Source organism: Bos grunniens, chromosome 19, assembly GCF_055505025.1.
Source record: "Bos grunniens cultivar Pamir isolate PY7600 chromosome 19, Bosgru_T2T1.0, whole genome shotgun sequence".
Classification (NCBI taxonomy): Eukaryota; Metazoa; Chordata; class Mammalia; order Artiodactyla; family Bovidae; genus Bos; species Bos grunniens.
Genome location: NC_141183.1, coordinates 36,596,207 through 36,615,384, shown reverse-complemented (window position 1 = coordinate 36,615,384; position 19,178 = coordinate 36,596,207). Strand labels below are relative to the sequence as shown.

Here is a 19,178-nt window from a genome sequence, read left to right as displayed (position 1 = left end):
TATTACAGGATACCCCAAACTGGAGGAAACTGGGAGCCAGCAGACACCAGCCCCGAGCACTGAGGATGCAGTAGGCGGGAGTGGGCCCAGAAGATAAGAAGGGGAAGGGCACCCAGTAAGGATCAGACACTTCTGTAAGGTCTGGAGGCTGGAAGGCAGGACTGGAATCCCTCTCATGCCCACCAAAGACCAACATGTTGAGTCATTTTTGAGGGTCTGGCTCAAGAAAGCAGGTTTACCTTGCCCTGGCCTAGCCCAGGCTGCCAAGCACGTCCACTGTGAGCCAAATGCTTATAAAGACTAGGGCCAAGAAGACTTGGGTAGGGACCAGCAAGAGGCTTCCTGGGTGGGTGCTAAAGCCTGAGCCCTGAATCATCCTCCTGCTCCCTGGTTCCCCAGTTTCTGGCCCTGAGTGCCACAAACGACCAGGAGACAGTGGGGGTGGGGGTGTGTGCTCAAAGTGGGATAAAGACAAGGAGGAAGATGAAAAAAGTAGAAAGTCATGACTAATAAGAACTTTACACCTGAGTTTTTTAGGAGAAAATTGGATTCTTGTGGGGAAAGCAAGCACCAGGGTCAGTGCTGCTGCTGCTGCTGCTGCTGCTGCTAAGTCACTTTAGTCGTGTCCGACTCTGTGCGACCCCATAGACGGCAGCCCACCAGGCTCCCCCGTCCCTGGGATTCTCCAGGCAAGAATGCTGGAGTGGGTTGCCATTTCCTTCTCCAATGCATGAAAGTGAAAAGTGAAAGTGAAGTCGCTCAGTCCTGTTCGACCCTCAGCGACCCCACGGACTGCAGCCTTCCAGGCTCCTCTGTCCATGGGATTTTCCAGGCAAGAGTACTGGAGTGGGGTGCCATTGCCTTCTCCGCCAGGGTCAGTGAGGCCAGAATAAAAATGTACCTGGAACATATGGAAGAGAAAGAGGCTGTATTCATTCTGGAGGGACAAAGTCCATGGGAATCGGCCAAGGATGCTGGGTCCCTAAGTGGCTCCACAACGCACCTTCACACCTGGGTCCCTAACATTCTCTGCACCCACTATGAAGACAGGACAAAAGGAAGCTCTCACCGCCCTGCCTCAGTTAGGCCTCCCTCAGTATCTGAAGGGGTTGGCACGTGGCGCTAGCGGTAAAAAACCCATCTGCCAATGCAGGAAACATAAAGTGATGCGGGTTGGATTCCTGGGTCCGGAAGCCCCCCTGGAGAAGAAAATGGCAACCCGCTTCAGTATTCTTGCCTGGAGAATCCCTGGGACAGAGGAGCCTGGTGGGACACGACTGAAGCGACTTAACATGCATAGCATGCAGTATCTGATGTGTACGTGTTTGTGGGGGGGGTGTCCTAACCCAGCCATGTTTGACACGAGGTTGGGGGTGGGGTGAAGAGCAAGTCTCTCAGCTGTTACTTTTCCAAGTTTTAGGCAACCTGGGGAAACTCTGGTCATTTATTGAAGGACTGCGCTCAAATCAGGTAGCAATCAGAAACTGAAGACTGACTGGGCTGCACTGGGTCCAGAGAAGCCCACTCTCCAGGAATGTCCCAGCGCAGCCACCCAGGTCGACCTTCCAGGGCTCGGCCCAAGGTCTTCCCCAGGTCCCAGCCCACAAAAGCAGGGACTTTCTCCTCCGTTTGGAAGACTGACACACTCCCTCTTCCTTCAAGCTCCCCAAAAGTCCCGGCGACCTCGGGGAGTGTCCTCGTCCTGCTCCCTTCAACCCCGAGGCCCCTGACCTCCTCGGGAGGAGAAACTCGGGCACATCCGTCCTCTCGGCTTCCCCCAGGCCGGGGCCCCTTTATCTCCCTCGCAGCTGCGCTCGGGCCGGGAGGCGCGGCTCTTCCCCACAGCCGGCTCTTCGGCGGCTCGCAGGTTCGGGCTAGTCTGGGGCGGAGACTGGGAACGCCTGAATGTGGTGAGGAGGGCGGGGACACGGGCCCATCTTTAAAGGCCCGGGACCGTCCCTGAGGCTCCTCGACACCTGCCGGCGGCCCCGGGCGGCCTCGAGAAGCGCGCACGGACCCGGCTCCCCTCGCTTCAGCAGCCGGGGTGGCCATGGGCCGCTACCGCATCCTCGTGGCCACCGGGGCCTCGCTCTTCGCCGGCTCGCACAACCGCGTGCAGCTGTGGCTGGTCGGGGCGCGCGGGGAAACGGAGCTGGAGCTGCAGCTGCGGCCGGCGCGGGGCCAGGTCAGCGGGCGAGCTGGGACGCGGGAGGCCGGCGTGGGGGCGGGATAGGGGGCGAAACGACGGCAGGACCATGTCCTCTGGGGCTTTCAGGTGTTGGGCCGCCGGTGCCTGGGCGGAGAGGATCGGGAGCCAGGGTCCAGGCAGGGTGCACACCCTTCTCCCTCCCCGACGGCCCTGGTCCTCACAGCTTCCAACTCCTTCAAGTGACCCGTGCCAGTGTCAGTATAGGATCTGAAGTCAAGCGGGATGCTCCTAGTAAGGAGGGCGCGGGGGGAGCTCAGTTAAATGACCGATTGAGGTGCTGACGCTAGGACATCAATTCAAGACACTGCGGGCCACGCGCCGGGCTCCCTCTTTCTGCCGGTGCGATAGGGGTGAGACCCACCGCGCAAGCGTCCGGAGGCAGAACGAGGAATGCTGTATTTAGAGGCCTGGCCAACCGAGGCTACACAAAGGTCCCCTCCTCTCTTATCTCCACCGCATTACTTACCCCCCACCCACCCCGGCAAAACGGCCTTTCCTGGAACCCTGCTACTGTCTCTGGGTTCTGGTCCCACAGAAGGAGGAGTTTGAACACGAAGTTCCGGAGGACCTGGGGCCGTTGCAGTTCGTGAAGTTGCGCAAACACCACTCCCTGGTGGAGGACGCGTGGTTCTGCGACCGCATCACGGTGCGGGGCCCTGGAGCCTGCGAGGAGGCCGCGTTCCCGTGCTACCGCTGGGTGCAGGGTGACGGCGTGCTGTGCCTGCCAGAGGCCACCGGTGAGGGGCAGTGTCGGAAGGAGGGGTGCACGGTCCTGGAGAACAGATGGGAAAGGGTGGGATGGGGAGCTGAGGAAGGTCAGAGGGCCTTGAGGAAAGTGAGCGTTCAGCAAGTGTGGAGAAGGCAGGACACTGGAAAGTTATAAAATGCCAAATTTATACACAGGAAAAAAAAGGCTGCAAGTGGAGCTGGACAGGGACATAAGTTCAGGTATAGGTCCCACCCTCCAAGAAGATGAGGGCAGGGGATGGGAGTCGCAGCAATGATGGGAAACAGAAGTGCCGAAGTAAAAGCAGAAAGGAGATCTGTATGGGATGAAGAACGAGTTGGGGCAGGGCAGGTACAGGCAGCATGTGGAATAGTGGATGGAGGCAACCCTGAGAGGAGACAGCTATGGGAAATAATAAACAATGTGACTTGGAGAGCTGGTTTGGTTGGAAAAACATGGAAGCAAGCCATGAGGGACAGGGTGCACACTGACAGCGGGTGGGGGTGAATGAGGACAGCCAATACAGAATCTATTACCATGGGAAATAGTAAGAGAGATGATCACAGAGGAAAATGCAGGCCAGGGCAAGTAAGGATAGAAAGACATCACTTTGACACCGGTGAGTAAATACGCAGCTAAGAGCAGGAACAAGGTGATAATAGACTCTGAGGGTCTCAACAGAGTGAAATCAGAGAAAGAAAGCAAAGAGCTGTTCCTCATAGCTTTCCAAAGACGGCTGAGGTGTGGTAGGTGAGGTTCAGCACATATGAAATTAACCAAGGCAATATACAGAAGAAAACAGGTAAGGGCATATGGGTGACTAAGACTTAACCCCCTGCCTTTTTTTTTTTTTGGCTACACTGCTCAGCATGTGGGATTTTAGTTCCCCAACCAGGGATTGAACCTGTGCCCCCTGCAATGGACTTGCAGAGTCTTAACCACTGGACTGCAAGGGATTCACAAGACTTTATCACCTTAATTACAGTGATTTTTCCAACAATAGATACTGATGAAATAGGATCAAGTGGGGAAAGGCGAGTTAATGGACAAGAAAAGATGTCAAACGTGAGACTGTCTCAAGGCAAGAGATGAGGGTTGAGATTAACAAAACCCAGAGTACACAGTTGGCAATGACAAAGTAAATGTGTCTCAGAAATCAATGGAGTGATGCAAGGCCAGAGATAAAAGCAACAGAGCAGGGCCCATGACTGCTGAAAGGAAGATGAAGACAAGCGGGGGAGAGCCCAGGACCACAAAGACTGTGGCCAATTGTCTTAACATCTCCACAGCCCGCCTGGCAGGAAACAATGCATTGGACGTGTTCCAGAGACATCGAGAGAAGGAGCTGAAAGAAAGACATAAGATATACCGGTGACCACCCACCCACAGGGCCTCTCAGTGGTATCCCCCTTCCCTGACCCCACCCCCACTACTGACCTGGGCACCCTTCCTGAAGCCTTGTCCCCATTTCCTAGCTGGGCCACCTGGAAGGAAGGGTTACCTCTGACAATAGCTGCAGGCTCTGAAGACGATCTACCTGCAAATATGAGATTCCACGAGGAGAAGAGGCTGGACTTTGAGTGGACACTGAAGGCGGGGTGAGAACAGGCTTGGAATTCAGAGTGGCAAAAGGGCCGGGAGGTCTAAAAAATGGTGGTAGATGGTGAGGGGCTGAGGGATGGGCAAGTGGGTTCATGCCCTGATTCCTGTTCTAGGGCTCTGGAGATGGTCCTCAAACGTGTTTACACCCTCCTGAGCTCCTGGACCAGTCTGGAGGATTTTGATCTCATCTTCTGGGGCCAGAAGAGCCCCCTGGCTGGTCAGTGGTTCCCCATGTCTCTATAACCTGTTGATGGCCTCTCTTGGTGTCCCGACCTTCACACTCCACAGTCCCTCATAAGTGTTTCACAGATGAGACTATATTGTGCTGGGTCATTTCTCAGAGGCCTCAAGATGAAAAGATAGGGACTGGATATGGGGTGGTCACATGCCTACATTGCTGGGGTAGGGCCTGGAGGAGGGACATCCCGACCATGTAAACCTCCTCCTCCACTCCACTCCATCCTGACCCCACAGAGAAGGTTCACCAGTGCTGGCGGGACGATGAGTTGTTTGGCTACCAGTTTCTCAATGGCGCCAACCCCATGCTGTTGAGACGCTGCACCTCTCTGCCCTCCCGGCTGGTGCTGCCCTCGGGGATGGAGGAGCTACGGGCCCAGCTGGAGAGAGAACTCCAGGTATCCCTCCCACCCTGCGCTGTTCTCACCTTGGCAGTGCAGCCAGAAGTGGTGAAGGGGAAGGACCAAAGATGAGTTGAGGAAGGGAGGCTGTGGTAACACTTGGTCCAGACTCCAGTGCTGGAAAAAACTAGAGGTGATACAGTATGTAGGGAAAACTCTGAGGAGCTCCCAGCATGGAGGAGAAACAGGATGGAGCCCCAGGGCACAGACAGGGCCAGTGGTGTTACAAGGGACAATGTCGTCTCCTGGTTGACATCAGTGCCCTGGACACCAGTGTCCAAAGGGAGGAAGAAAGATGGAAAATGTGCCATCAGGGGGGTAGAACTGTGGGGGAGAACTGTGGAGGTTACTTGGGTTTGGAGGAGGTGAGCTGCAATATGAGGATGATGAGCAAGGCCAGATGTGAGCATGTCATGGGCATGTGTGCACTGGACTGGGCAGCAGTGCTGGCAGGGCAACCTCTGCGGATGCCTTGACACAGGAGGTGAGTTTTGGAGGAGTGAAAGAGCGTTTGCTGAGCTGGTGACAGCTGAACACAGGAAGCAGATCACTGCAGGATGGTGGGGTAGGGGCCTGGCCATCTGGACAAGGGGCCAGTGTGCACACTGGACTGGGCAGACCCGTTCTGAAACCGGACCTGCACAAGACATCTACCTTCATTAGGCTGTTTGTCACTTAAAATGAGAGGAATCAGGCCAGATGCTCTGGTTCTGCCAATAAGACTCCGTAACTGACACAGGATGATGGCAAGAATCAAGATAAATGTCTTGAAATGTCTTCCCCCTTTGCCCCTGCCCTCTTGGGTTAGACTTTAAACTCAAAGGATGGATACATTCCTCCTTTCCCCAGAACGGTTCCCTGTTTGAGGCTGATTTCATCCTCCTGGATGGAATTCCAGCCAATGTGATCCGAGGAGAGAAGCAGTACCTGGCTGCCCCCCTCGTCATGCTCAAGATGGACCCCAGTGGGAAGCTGCTACCCATGGTCATCCAGGTGAGGTGCCCCAGGCACCCCCTCCCAACTCTGCTGCTGTTCACCTCCACCTCTGCACCTGATGACCCAGCCCCCTGGTTCTTGGCTCCCAAGCTCCATCCTCACACAGTGAGACCTGTCCTCATGTCACTCTGCTTACAGCCCGGTTTTTCCTGACTCGCCCAACTGGAAGGACTTGTTCAAGAGTCATAATGGCCTTTTGGAGTTCTCATCCTATACCCAGTGGTTCTTGAACTGCAGTGTGCCTCAGAATGACCTAGAGGACTTGTTAAAACACAGTTTGCTGGGTCCCAGCCTGAGACTTTCTGATACAGTCCATCTGGGATGGGGACCGAGAATTTGCTTTTCTAAATTCCAAAGTGACGTGGATGCTTCAAGACTGGGAACACATTTTAAGAGTCACTAATTAATCCCTCAGTCCACTCTCTTTTCTCCCACTGTTCTCAATAGTCAGTTTAACAAACCCTGTCAATTATCTCATACACCCAGCTTCCCCTTCCATCCCCCACCATAACTCAGACCCCCATCACATTTCTCCCAAACCACCATCAGGACCTCCTCACTGGACTCCCTGCTTCAGATCCCCTGCATTCACCCTGAAGACCATGATGGGTGCACGGTGCCACAACAGTGAGAGGCAGGGTGGAAGGGGCCTCATTCTTCCTCCTCCTGATCCTCTAGATTACAACCTCCTGGAAGGCAAAAATCGTACTTACTCATCTGTTTCCCCAAGATGGCTGACCATAAGGTCACACATAAAGTGGGAATTAAATGAAGGCTTAATTTCTTTTTCCCAGATCCAGCCTCCCAGCCCCATCTCCCCGACCCCCCCATTGTTCCTGCCCTCGGATCCTCCACTTGCCTGGCTCCTGGCAAAGACCTGGGTCCGAAATTCAGATTTCCAACTGCATCAGCTCCAATACCATCTGCTCAACACCCATCTGCTGGCTGAGGTCATTGCTGTGGCCACCATGAGGTGCCTCCCAGGGCTGCACCCTGTCTTCAAGGTACCACCTCTACCCTCCACGTCCTACTTCATTCAGACCCCAAAGAAAGGAAAGAGGCCAATATCATATGATACTGCATGTGTGCATGCTAAGTTGCTTTAGTCATTTCTGACTCTTTGCAGCCCTATGGACTGTAGCCCGCCAGGCTCCTCTGTCCATGGGATTCTCCAGGCAAGAATACTGGAGTGGGTTGCCATGCCCTCCTCTGGGGGATTTTCCTGAACCAGGGATCGAACCAGGACTTTTACACCTCCTGCACTGGCAGGCAGGTTCTTTATCACTAGCACCACCTGGGAAGCCTCATCATATGATATTATAGCAGCAAAAAAATTTTATCACTTTGTAAAAGATGGGAGAACAGAAGAAAGAAAGACTGTATCAATATTTTGAGACTTGTGTTTTAATTGAGTCACTTAACATTTCTTCAGGACATATTACAAAGGAACCCTCTGAGATTCTCAGATCTGACAATCTAGCAATGGGCCCAGAGTATAGCCAGAATATTGCCAGTAAAACAAAAGCCTTGTTCTTGCCTTAGTAGACTTATGATTTAGCCAGAAAGTTCTTATGGGCACCACGTGGTGGTGCCCATAAGAACTACCCAGAGAACAATACCTGGACCTAGAATTTGAAGTCACGAGACAGCTGGTAAACACTAGAATACTGATAGAGAACGTTCCACCCCAATTGAGAGTGCTAAGTAGGAACACAGCAAGAGGCGAGGAGAGTGGCCTAACAGGGTGCTTATCCCAGCCCAGGAGAGAAATGGAGAAAGACATGTGTTGGCAAGGTGGCGACAGAATTAAAAAAAAAAAAAAAAAAATCAAGGACTTCCCTGGCCATCCACTGGTTAAGACACCACACTTCCAATGCAGGGGGTACAGGTTCGATCCCTGGTCTGGGAATTAAGATCCCACATGCCACATGGCTCAGCTAAAAAAAATAATCATCATCAGACTTGGGGAAGGGAAGCAACAGTAGCTGCAGCAAGCCTGGGTATCAGAGCACAGACAGAAAAGTCAGAGGTCTAAGCTTCTACAACACTCAGGAGCCTAAGGGTGGTTGTGGGAGACTGATCTAGAAATCCTGTAATTTTATAAAAGAGTGAGCTCAGCATCTACTGCTCAGCTGACAGCAGCAACATAAGGCTCATGCTTGCTTAAAAATGTCCTCAAAATCTTGATGACATTTTAGATATAGAGAACAAGGCAAAAGGGACAAAACTGCATATGAACATATGCATATGAAACAAGTATATGAACCAGAGCAATTGTCAGAAACAGGAAAGCCAGGAAAGAAGCCAGCTGGGAAGCGAAGATGAGATTGTTTGAGGTTCATGGAATCAGAAGTGTTGGCAGGACACACAGGTGAGGACCTTGCAGGGAGAAGGACTGAACTGTACTTCAGCCGGGGGCCTGCCAGGTCCTTTAAAGCCTGGCCAGCAGTAGCTGTGGCCTCTCGGGAGGCTGGGGTGGCACCGACAAGACGGAGTCCAGTGTGATGAGCAGAATCTTGGATTTTACTCATCTCATGGTGCTCCTACACCATTATCTTCTGCTCACCTTGGATAGGCTAAGCCTCTTTTCACACTGAAAATATCCCCCCTTTACGAGTTGAGCCCTGTGCCCACCTGTCTCCACTCCCAGAGCAACATCATGTCAAAGAGCTGCACTGTTATCAGCACACAGAGGAGAGCCAAGCTGGCCAATGTCCCAGAGGTGATCTGTGCAGGCTCTGGATTCAGACTGCCAAGGCCTGAATCCTGAGTCCTAACCTTTGTACAGGTGTGAGCTCAGTGTCCTCATGTCTAAAAGGAGACAAAAGGAACACCATGGTGGGGCTGCTAAAGGATAAAATGACCTAATAGCATGACACAGGCTAAAAGCTAGAAAAAAATTAGTTCTTGCAATTTTTATTATTATTACCTTTTTTGGAGGGGCTGTGCTGGGTCTTCATTGCTGTGCACAGGCTCCCTCTAGTTGTGGTGAGTGGGGGCTACTTTCTAGTTACGGTGCGTGGGCTTCTCACTGCAGTGGCTTCTCTTGTTGTGCAGGACGGGCTCTAGGGCAAGTGGGCTTCAGCAGCTGCAGCTTGTGGGCACTAGAGCTCAGGCTCAGTAGTTGGCATATGGCTTAGTTGTCCCCCTGGCATGTAGGATCTTAGTTCTTGGACCAGGGATCAAACCAGTGTCCCCTGAATCGGCAGGCGGATTGTTAGCCACAGGACCATCGAGGAGGTCCCGATTATTATTAAGAATTGTTTGTCCTCAGGCTTCTCCTCTCAAGTGGATGTTGGGCTTTCTATGACACTCAGCAATTTTCATGAACTTTCTGAAGTTTCAGTCCAGTGTGAGCTGCTTTGGCCTTCTGACCCCATAGTTCTCTCTGGCTCATTCTGAAGTCTCCAGCAACAACTACTTAGATAAATATCAACCCTTTGTGAAATCTGTACATAAACTGGGTGGAAATGAAAACAAAAAGGTCTGAGATAAAAAGAAATGCATGGAAGATCAGATGGCCTTTTTTAATAGCTAAGGAAAAGCTATTTCTTGAAAAGCTTGCAAAATAGAGGGAGTCTAACTGCCTAATTTGGGGTGGGAGGAGATTTGATGACAGCCTCTCTGCCCTGGTGGCTCAGCTGGGAAAGAATCCGCCTGCAATGCAGGAGACCTGGGTTCGATCCCTGGGTTGGGAAGATCCCGTGGAGAAGGGAACAGCGACCCACTCCAGTATTCAGGCCTGGAGAATTCCATGGACTGTATAGACCGTGAGGTTGCAAAGAGTCAGACATGACTGAGTGACTTTCACTTCACCTCTGCTGCTTACACAGGTGGCACAGTATGGCTCCTCCTCACTGAAGGTACCCAACTCTACCCCTCAAAACCTGACAATGAAGCAACCAGGGGATGGAGGTGTGACTTTGGAAATAAGTAGAGAGACTAATTTAAGCTGTGAGGATGACAGAGTATAAAAGCAAATCAGCCGTGGAGTAGGAAATGGCAACCCACTCCAGTATTCTTGCCTGGAAAATCCCATGGACAGAGGAGCCAGGTGGGCTATGGTCCATGGGGTCGAAAAGAGTTAGACATGACTAAGTGACTGAGCACATCAGCACATACTATGATTTAAAATGGTTGTTTTCTTTTGTATTCCTACCAGAAGAGTCTGGGACTTCCAATGCTTCCATATCCTTACCAATATGTTTAGTCTCTTTAAACTTTTGACCTTTTTAATAAATGTGTAGTATTAAAAAAAAAAAAAAGCAAATTAGGGACCCTGGTGGTCCAGTGGTTAAGACTCCATGCTTACAATGCAGGGGCTGCAGGTTTGATCCCTGGTCAGGGAACTAAGATGCCACACAGCCAAAGAGGGGAAGAAAAAAAGTAAAAGCAAATCAAAAGGGGCTGATTCTCAAAGGCCACCTACACTCCAGGTGGAAATCATCAAGATAAATAACAGCTGCTATTCAAGGGCATCACTCATGTAAGCATCACTGTAGCCTCCTGAGACAAAAGGCAAAAGACCCTATAATCAGCTGCTGTTATCACATGAGGATAGGAGGTGAGAAAGGTCAACACTTAGAGGCTCCTGTACCTTGGACAAATATAAAATGACTGCTGAAGTGAAACCCAGGTCAGTGTGGCTGGAGAGAATGACGACTCACAGAGGTGACAAGATCATAAGATGGTGTGATCATGGAAACAGGAAGAGACCAGCCTGTCAAGGGAGGAAAGCGTCAAGAGAAGAGAAGGCCATCATGCTGCCTACAAGGAAGGACCTGAGCATGTCCCCCATAATCGACCCCCTCTATTCTCCCCCTTCCCAGCTCCTGATGCCACACATCCGCTACACGATGGAAATCAACACCAGGGCACGGACTCAGCTCATCTCAGACGGAGGCATATTTGATAAAGTGAGTGGGGCTGCATCACTGTCTGACTTTCTACCATCTCTTGCCACTTTCAAGATCCCAGACCAACCTGGATGAATGTCCTGACCCTTAAACCTATGAGCCCTTTATATCCATGTCTCTAAAATGTGAAAATGCCACATCTGAAAACCCTTTATATACTGTGCACTGGATTCTTCCTCAAGGCCTTGCATCTCTCTTGTCCCAGGCAGTGAGCACCGGTGGAGGGGGCCATGTGCACTTGCTCCGCCGGGCCCTGGCTCAGCTGACCTACCGCTCCCTCTGTCCTCTTGACGATCTGGCTGATCGCCGCCTGCTGGGAACCCCGGGTGCTCTCTACGCCTGTGATGCTTTACGGCTCTGGGAAATCACTGCCCGGTGGGTGAGGGAGAAGCCAAGAAATGAGTCGGTGCGGGGGTGAGGTGGGGAGAAGGCGAGTGGGGCTCTGGTCCCAAGGTCAGCATGGGGCAGAAGGAACATGAAAACAAGAAGGTCCAGGCAGGAAAAGCAGAGGAAGGGATCCTGGGGAGAGATGAGGAAGCGTGAGGAGTCAGTGGGTGGGGTCTGAGGAGCAGACTGGGGACAGAGAGCATAGATTGGGAAAGCTGTGGATGCAAAGACTGAGGGATCTGGACAAATCAGCAGTTTTGTTAGAAAGAAAGGCTTTCAACAATGTCTGGGAATGCCTAGAACTAAGGACCCATGTGTCCTTCCTCTCTAGGCTAGTTTGTAGAAACAGCTAGGAGTGACCCAAAAGGCAGGCCTAGAAGACTCTATACCCAGACACAGCAACAGTAAGCTGGCCAGAGACCATGGAAAAGTGTAGAAGTCAGAAGCCAGAGCCTTCTCCTCTTAAGGAGCTCACCTCCCTTCTCCCCGGGGCAGGTATGTGGAGGGGATTGTCCACCTCTTCTACCATGGGGACGACGTTGTAAAAGGGGACCCTGAGCTGCAGGCCTGGTGTCGGGAGATCACTGAGGTGGGGCTGCGCCAGGCCCAGGAGCGAGGTGAGATCCCTCCCAGAGATGGGAGCTCCTCAGACACTCTGCCCAGAGCAGAGTCTGAGTTCAGAACCCCGCCCGCTCATCACACCCCCTGCCCTCCACACTTCAAACACCTGAATACCATTTCCACCTCCTAAGACTCAGGACAATTCCCAATGCCCAAGGATCGGCCTCCTCAGAGACCCTGGCCATCATCCTTCACTTTCACCCCCTCCCCTAACTTGCCACAGCATGGCACCCCCCAGGAACAGTGGGGGATCTTCCCAAGCCCTGCTGGGGCTCACGTTCTCTCCTCGTGGCTGTCTATTCCTTCCTGAGGACATAAATGGGAACAGTTGTCCACCAAAGTCCATGATGACCCCTTCTGTTTTCCCTCTTCTTCTCCTGCCTCCCACTGTCCAGCACACACAGAGAAAGTCCAGGCCAACTGCACAATGACCACAGTGCAAGGTCATTTCTAGATGTAAACACAACGCTCTACAGGCTTTGTATCAACCCTGAAGTCAGTGCCCCCTTGAGGCTCATGTCGCTTTGGCTGATCCAGCCTCCCCCACAATCAAGTCACTGCCTTTAGCACCCCTACTGGCATTCTATCCTCTGGGGAAGAAGCAGCCTTTCTTGGCTCTTCCTGGCTTCCTCCTCCTCTAACACACACAGGCCAGCATGGCCTGTTCCAAATCCTCCTTCCGTCCCTGTCCCTCACATTTCACACTGACATCTCTGCCTCTGTGGGGTAACTACAGATATTTACTGGGAAGCTGCTATGGCCAGCCTCTGGGGGTGCTGTGAGCACTAGCCTGACACTCGCCCTCAAGAGGGAGTGTCCCTCTGGAGCATCAGTGGCTGCACCACCCCCCTTCCAGGGGTGGTGGGTCCCTTCCAGGACCAAACTTTCTCTAGTACATCTGAGTCTGTCCCCTGGGCTCCACAGGCTCCCGGGAGACCCCCTCCTCCTCTCCTTGGCCATCTTTTCCCCACCCAGCATCTACATTTGGAAAATGAAAATAAACATCCACATGTCAACTTTAGCCTCCAATAAGTGCTTCTCATTCTCTTTTCATCCACTCTCCCTCAATTCTCACAGCTCACCTTTGCCTCATTTTCTCAGAAGACTTTTTAGAAAAAAATGTGCTAAAATAAAAACAAACCTGAGATTAGCAGTTAGGAACCCAAGTTCAAGGTCAGCCTCTGCCTTTTCCCAATTACCACAGTCCTGTTGTTTGTTTAGCCGCTCAGTCGTGTCCAACTCTTATGAGATGGCCCAGACTGTAGCTCACCAGGCTCCTCTGTCCATGGGATTTCCCAGGCAAGGATACTGGAGTGGGTTGACATTTCCTTCACCATGGGATCTTCCCCACCCAGTGAACTGAACCCATGAACCCACACCTGCATCAGCAGGTGGATTCTTTATCACTGAGCCACCAGGAAAGCTCTACAAGCAGTTTAATCTCTTTTGTCTTTGATTTTTTTTTAATCTATAAAAAGGGAGTGATTACATTTGTTCACCTTAACTGACAGGATTACTGGGTCTCTGAGCCCCACCTCCACCATAAATTGAGTGGCTTGAACATAATCTTTGCAGAAAGCCTCTCTTGCCTGTGACATTGTAAATCTATAACTTTGCTTATCTTTCATATTATAAATTAGACACCTGCAATTCCCTGTCTGCAAACAGAAGGAAACATCCCTAAATTCTCAACCTCTTTTTGAGGCAAAGGGTTTCTGATCACTCAAACCTTTTCAGCTCCCCCGCCACCCTTCCAAAATAATAATAATTGCTTATTGGAAGACTTGTTCCATACCAGGTGATTAACTCATTTATAAAATAGGTATCACTCACATTTTACAGGTCAAGAAATTGAGGTTCAGAGAGGTTAAGTAACCCAACTGTACTACTTGAGTCTGAGTTGAAGCCCATGTCTGATGCAAATATATTTGAATAAATGAACTAAACAAACATCCATCAATTCTAAAATCTAGACATCTGAAGACATCGGCCTTTATTTCTCTCCTCTCAGACTGCAGCCTCTAAATCCTGCTCCTTTTCTGCCCAGGCTTCCCTGTCTCCTTCCAGTCCCAGAATCAACTCTGCCATTTCCTTACCATGTGTGTCTTCACGTGCACTGCTCAGCATGGGGCCATCAACCAGGGCCAGGTATGGAGTGCTGAAAGCCCAGACCCCTGAAGGCAAGTGTTTGGACTTGGGATGCCCATGGGAGAGATGGGGGTTCAAACCCTAAGTACTAGGATCCTAGGGTTGCAGTTTCTTCCCCCAGCTGGACTGGTATGCCTGGGTCCCTAATGCCCCTTGCACAATGCGGATGCCCCCACCCACCACTAAGGAAGATGTGACAATGGCCACAGTGATGGGCTCACTACCTGATGTCCGACAAGCCTGTCTTCAAATGGCCATCACATGGCATCTGGGTCGCCGTCAGCCAGACATGGTAAGAGAGGACTCTGGGGAAATGGAAATGACAGTTGGAAGGGAACAGCAGAGTAGGGCAAGGCTCTAGGTGTCTCTGCCTTTGAACTCAAAACTGACTAGATCCTTTGTTCTTTCTTAGGTGCCTCTGGGGCATCACAAAGAAAAGTATTTCTCAGACCCCAAGGCCAAATCTGTACTAAACCAATTCCAAACAGATCTGGAAAACTTGGAAAGGGAAATTACAGCCCGCAATGAGCAACTTGACCTGCCCTATGAATACCTAAAGCCCAGCCACATAGAGAACAGCGTCACTATTTGAGCTCTAGGGCGCCCCCCATAGGCAGACAGCAGATCAGCTCTGGGAATGACAATTCCATCTTGAGTTTCAGTTCAGTTCAGTTCAGTCCCTCAGTCGTGTCCGACTCTTGGCAACCCGTGAATTGCGGCACGCCAGGCCTCCCTGTCCATCACCAACTCCCGGAGTTCACTCAAACTCAAGTCCATCAAGTCGGTGATGCCATCCAGCCATCTCATCCTCTGTCATCCCCTTCTCCTCCTGCCCGCAATCCCTCCCAGCATCAGAGTCTTTTCCAATGAGTCAACTCTGTGTTGCTATTCAGTTGCTAAGTCGCATCTGACACTTTGCAACCCCCAGGACTGTAGCACACCACGCTTCTCTGTCCTCCATTATCTCCCAGAGTATGCTCAAATTCATCCTGCTGCTGAGGTTATTTCCTTTCCCAATTAAACCACCTACATCTGTATCCTATGAGCCCAAGGGCCTTTGCAGGCGTGCACGCTGAGTCACTCAGTCATGTTCAGCTCTTATGTGACCCCCATGGACTGTAGCCCACCAGGCAAGAATACTGGAGTGGGTCACCATTTCCTATTCCAGGGGATCTTTTCAATACAGGGATCAAACCTGTGTCTCCTGCATGGGCAGTTGGATTCTTTACCATTGCACCACCTGGGAAGCCCCTAAGGAAAGGGTCTGATAATATGTTAGGCTTTGGAGGCCACACTGACTCTTGTCACAGCTATTCAACACTCCTGTTGTAGCACAAAAGCAGCCACAGGCAATGTGTAAATGAATGTGACTATGTTCCAATAAAACTTTATTTATGGACAGTGAAATATGAACTTCTTGTGTCACAGAATATTCTCTGTTCAGTTTAGTAACCATTTTAAAATGCAAAAAACACAACAACAAAACCCTGTGGATTTTCGCCCTCAGGGGCAGTACCTGCACCAGGGTGCCCCTGAAGCAGCCTGAGGCACTGACCTTATCTGAGAAACATCCAGAGAATGTTGGGGGGTTGGGGGAGGTGGTAAGGGAGGGAGGGCGGGCAAGATTTCTTGGAGAAATCGACCACCTCAATTCATCCTCCTTTCCCAGAAGCTTGACTTCACGCTTAGTGGCCAACTTAAAAATTCCTGACTCTACCTTGGCAGCTTTCCCTCCACCCCTGTTTCTCCTATTCATACACCTACCTCCAAAGTCCCCGAATGAGAATGGTGCTTCTAAGGCAAAAGAAAAACTTTCACTCCAAAATGGTTTCCTTCCAAACAGTCTCAAACAAAAGAGACACAAAATACATGTCTGAAGGTCACTTCCTCAGGAGCTTCAGTGCCCTGGGGTCTCTAAGTGTTTCCCAGGTTCCAAGTTCTCTTTCAGGATCCTTTAAAGAACAATACGTACAAAAAAAAGGGGGAAATATCACAAAGTTATGCTAACCACTGGCAGTGTCTATCTGGTTCTGGGGTCTTGGGATCAAAATGACCCCTCTCAATTATACTATGACCACTGTCCTCACTAGAAAAGGTACAAAAAACTCAGGGAAAAATTATGTTCTTCAAACACCACTATTCCCCTGAATAATGTCTATAGACCTGTTTCTCACCAGTGCTGCTGCTGCTAAGTCGCTTCAGTCGTGTCCAACTCTCAATCCCTCCGCCCCTGGGATTCTCCAGGCAAGAGTACTGGAGTGGGGTGCCATTGCCTTCTCCGTTTCACCAGTGAGGTATACAAAATTTTTCTTTGGAAGGTACATAACCTATTCATATCTTTAAAATCTTGGACTCTATCGTGTTCAAAGTTTCCGTTTTCTCAGTTTACAGTAAGGAAGAAAAGTGACATTTCTGTGCACTTATTGCCTTCTCCAGCACACATGGCAGGCCCACTCACCTTAACAGTTTGTTCGTTGAGTCCGCTTCCCCTGGACTTTTCCTAACGCCCATATTTTTCCTGGATTTGGTATCCAAAACTCTTCAGTATTCCATGTTTGGTAACAAAACGTTACTTAAGGATCTCCAATGCCAAGAACTCTCAGCAATTTTAAAGCGTTCTAGCCACGACAGCACGCCTGGGCTTGGGAATGGGTTGCCATCTCCTTTTACCGTGTCAGAGGGTCTATTTCAAACGGTACGGGTGAGTAGAGAGGAGACAGAAGCGTTCTCTCGGTGTAAATCTGTCTCAATTACCATTTTCCCACCGCAGGACACCACTCAAAACTAAGGTATCTGAGACCAAAATGACATAATCTCAATCCTCGGCTGCTGACAGCCCATCGCCGAGTTTACCTGGAGCTCCGCCAGAGATAAACGCTGTTCCAAAACCGGGCTACCCATTCTTCCTCGTCAGCTGACTTGACAAACTTGGTCACGTGACACCCTGGTTCCTCCCATTCCAAACTGGAGAGGGGGGTAGCCAAGAAATCGGAGGCCTTTGCTCCTACAAAACTCGCGCCCCAGTTATTGATCCATACTGGTCAATAGTGGACTCTAATTTCAGAAATACCGCCCTTCCCCTCGGAAGTCCCGAGAGGACCCGGAGGCGCCAGCGTTCTCCGCCTGGCGCCACCCCCACCCAGGCCCGATGGTTGAGCCCGGAGGCCACGCCCCTCGGTCTCACTCCTAGCTCTACGTCCTCCGCAGCTCGAGCCCCCAAGTCCAGCTCTTTTTCCAGCTCCTACGGCCTTCCTCTCACCGATTTCCTACCTGGCCCATATCTAGGCCATCCCCGACTCCTTTCTTCATGGCGTCGCTTCTGTGCTGTGGGCCCAAGCTGGCCGCCTGTGGCATCGTCCTCAGCGCCTGGGGAGTGATCATGTTGGTGAGGGGACTGCCGGGCGACAACCGGAGAGGAGAGGGCCTGAGGGGCTCAGTGTCGGAGGGCTGGAAGGCTAGGAGACTCCAGGCCTTGAAAAGCAGCAAACAGGCTGGAGGGGGTAGTTGATTAGCCTCTGGAGAATGAGACAGAACTGGATTGAGAAATGGGGGTTTGGAGGGGCGAGGGGAAGCTGGAGCTTGGAATGGGAGCCGGGGCTGGTAAATCTGGAGTACCTTCAAGGTAAAAGGAGACCTAGGTTCTTGAAAGATCCTTGAGCTGAATGGAGGGCAGTGGGGAGAGGGACCGCTTGTTCCCGAAATGGATAGCTAGGCCTTATTTCCTCAGGACTCTACCCGCTCCACTAAAGGGAGAAATAATATGGAGAAGTGCCGATTCCCTCTACCCCCGCCCCTTCGCCCTGTCCCGTGATAATGACGCCTCCAGAGAGGAGGATAATCAGGGTTCCTGGGTTGTTCACTATTCCTGCCCTTGCCCCAACCACGTCTTCTCTGTGTCACCATTCAAGCTCTATTCCAGGTGACCGGAGTCCAGATCCGGGAACAACCATCCCTAATCCCAGCTCATTCTGGTAATTCCCAGACCCAGATGTTGTGGCAACATTCGAAGTGGGAGTTCAGGCAGCTACCAGGCCAGATGCCTGAGTTAAAACAACCTACCCTTTCTCTTTTTTTAGATAATGCTCGGAATCTTTTTCAATGTCCATTCTGCTGTGCTAATTGAGGACGTCCCCTTCACGGAGAAAGATTTTGAGTAAGTGGAGAGGCAGGGGATGTGGTCAGAATTGGGGGCGGGGGGAGGGGGCGGAGAATGGCAGGAGGCTAGACACTTGGGGCCCGCTGCCTGGGAAACTGGGTGCTCTCTCTAGCACCCAGGAACAGTCTTGGGAGTCAGACCTCAGAGACCATCCTAAACTCACCGTTTTAGATGTGGCTGTTAATTTTACTGGACTTCTCTGTGCCTCCGTCCACCCCTGCAAAGTGGATGCTAATAACAAAACTCACCCCAAAGGGTTATGAAGATTGAATAAGATAATACACGTTAAAGCGTTTAGAACGGTACAGGGCACACAGTAAGTGCTCCCTAAATGTTGTATGCTGTTAATGTTTGATATTTCTCTGCCTAATCCCCACCCCTAGGAATGGCCCCCAGAACATATACAACCTTTACGAGCAAGTCAGCTACAACTGTTTCATCGCGGCGAGCCTTTACCTCCTCCTCGGAGGCTTCTCTTTCTGTCAAGTTCGGCTCAATAAGCGCAAGGAATACATGGTGCGCTAGAGTACGGTCGCGCTCCCCTCTCCAGCCCCCTCCTCTATTTAAAGATTCTCCTCACCAGGTCACAGCCCCCAGCCCCCCATTCTGGCGCCCTCTGCGGACTAGGTTTTCTTGGCGAGAGACTCAATCCCTTGTTCTCCAAACTCTGGTGCCCGGCTCCTGTGGAGGGAGGTTGGGGTTGGCCGTTCCCTGTCCCTCCGGCCCCCTCGCCTCGTCCCGTTCCACAATAAAGAGAAACTGCTCTCTTAAGACTCGT

The 19,178-nt window shown here is 51.3% G+C and overlaps 2 protein-coding genes and 1 long non-coding RNA gene across 32 annotated transcripts in view; 2 read left to right on the top strand and 1 right to left on the bottom strand.

Annotated features, from left to right (window-relative positions):
* The window catches only part of LOC147352186 (uncharacterized), a 139,897-nt gene extending 122,744 nt beyond the window's left edge, over positions 1-17,153 (bottom strand). For 5 of the 23 annotated variants that reach the window (XR_015147986.1, XR_015147999.1, XR_015148000.1 and 2 more), the window contains exon 1: positions 16,703-17,153. This is a non-coding gene — a long non-coding RNA (uncharacterized LOC147352186). Of the gene's footprint in view, positions 1-2,520; positions 2,982-6,546; positions 6,862-8,806; positions 8,984-9,072; positions 9,633-14,468; positions 14,550-16,008; positions 16,197-16,702 lie in introns of those variants that run through there. The other 18 variants (XR_015147989.1, XR_015147991.1, XR_015147988.1 and 15 more) reach the window with 14 other exon arrangements.
* On the top strand, positions 1,972-15,657 carry ALOX12 (arachidonate 12-lipoxygenase, 12S type). Of its 8 annotated transcripts, none has more exons than XR_015147969.1 (14): positions 1,972-2,185; positions 2,745-2,946; positions 4,226-4,307; positions 4,412-4,534; positions 4,652-4,755; positions 5,013-5,173; positions 6,026-6,169; positions 6,967-7,176; positions 11,002-11,088; positions 11,294-11,463; positions 11,971-12,092; positions 14,144-14,276; positions 14,366-14,536; positions 14,657-15,657. XR_015147969.1 is itself a non-coding variant. In XM_086359324.1 (14 exons), the coding sequence occupies exons 1-14, from the start codon at positions 2,051-2,053 to the stop codon at positions 14,834-14,836; spliced, it is 1,992 nt and encodes a 663-aa protein (XP_086215450.1). In that variant the 5' UTR covers positions 1,972-2,050; the 3' UTR covers positions 14,837-15,657. The 8 variants fall into 8 exon arrangements, 7 of the variants coding, with proteins under 7 accessions (XP_086215450.1, XP_086215451.1, XP_086215452.1 ...); XM_086359324.1 differs by having other exon boundaries at positions 14,144-14,244; XM_086359325.1 differs by lacking the exon at positions 6,026-6,169 and having other exon boundaries at positions 14,144-14,244.
* Positions 17,154-17,440: 287 nt separating the features above from the next.
* RNASEK (ribonuclease K) lies at positions 17,441-19,171 on the top strand. Its single transcript, XM_086359377.1, has 3 exons — positions 17,441-17,629; positions 18,321-18,397; positions 18,784-19,171. Exons 1-3 carry the CDS (start codon positions 17,552-17,554, stop codon positions 18,923-18,925), a joined length of 297 nt encoding a protein of 98 aa, XP_086215503.1. The 5' UTR covers positions 17,441-17,551; the 3' UTR covers positions 18,926-19,171.
* The last annotated feature ends 7 nt before the right edge of the window (positions 19,172-19,178 follow it).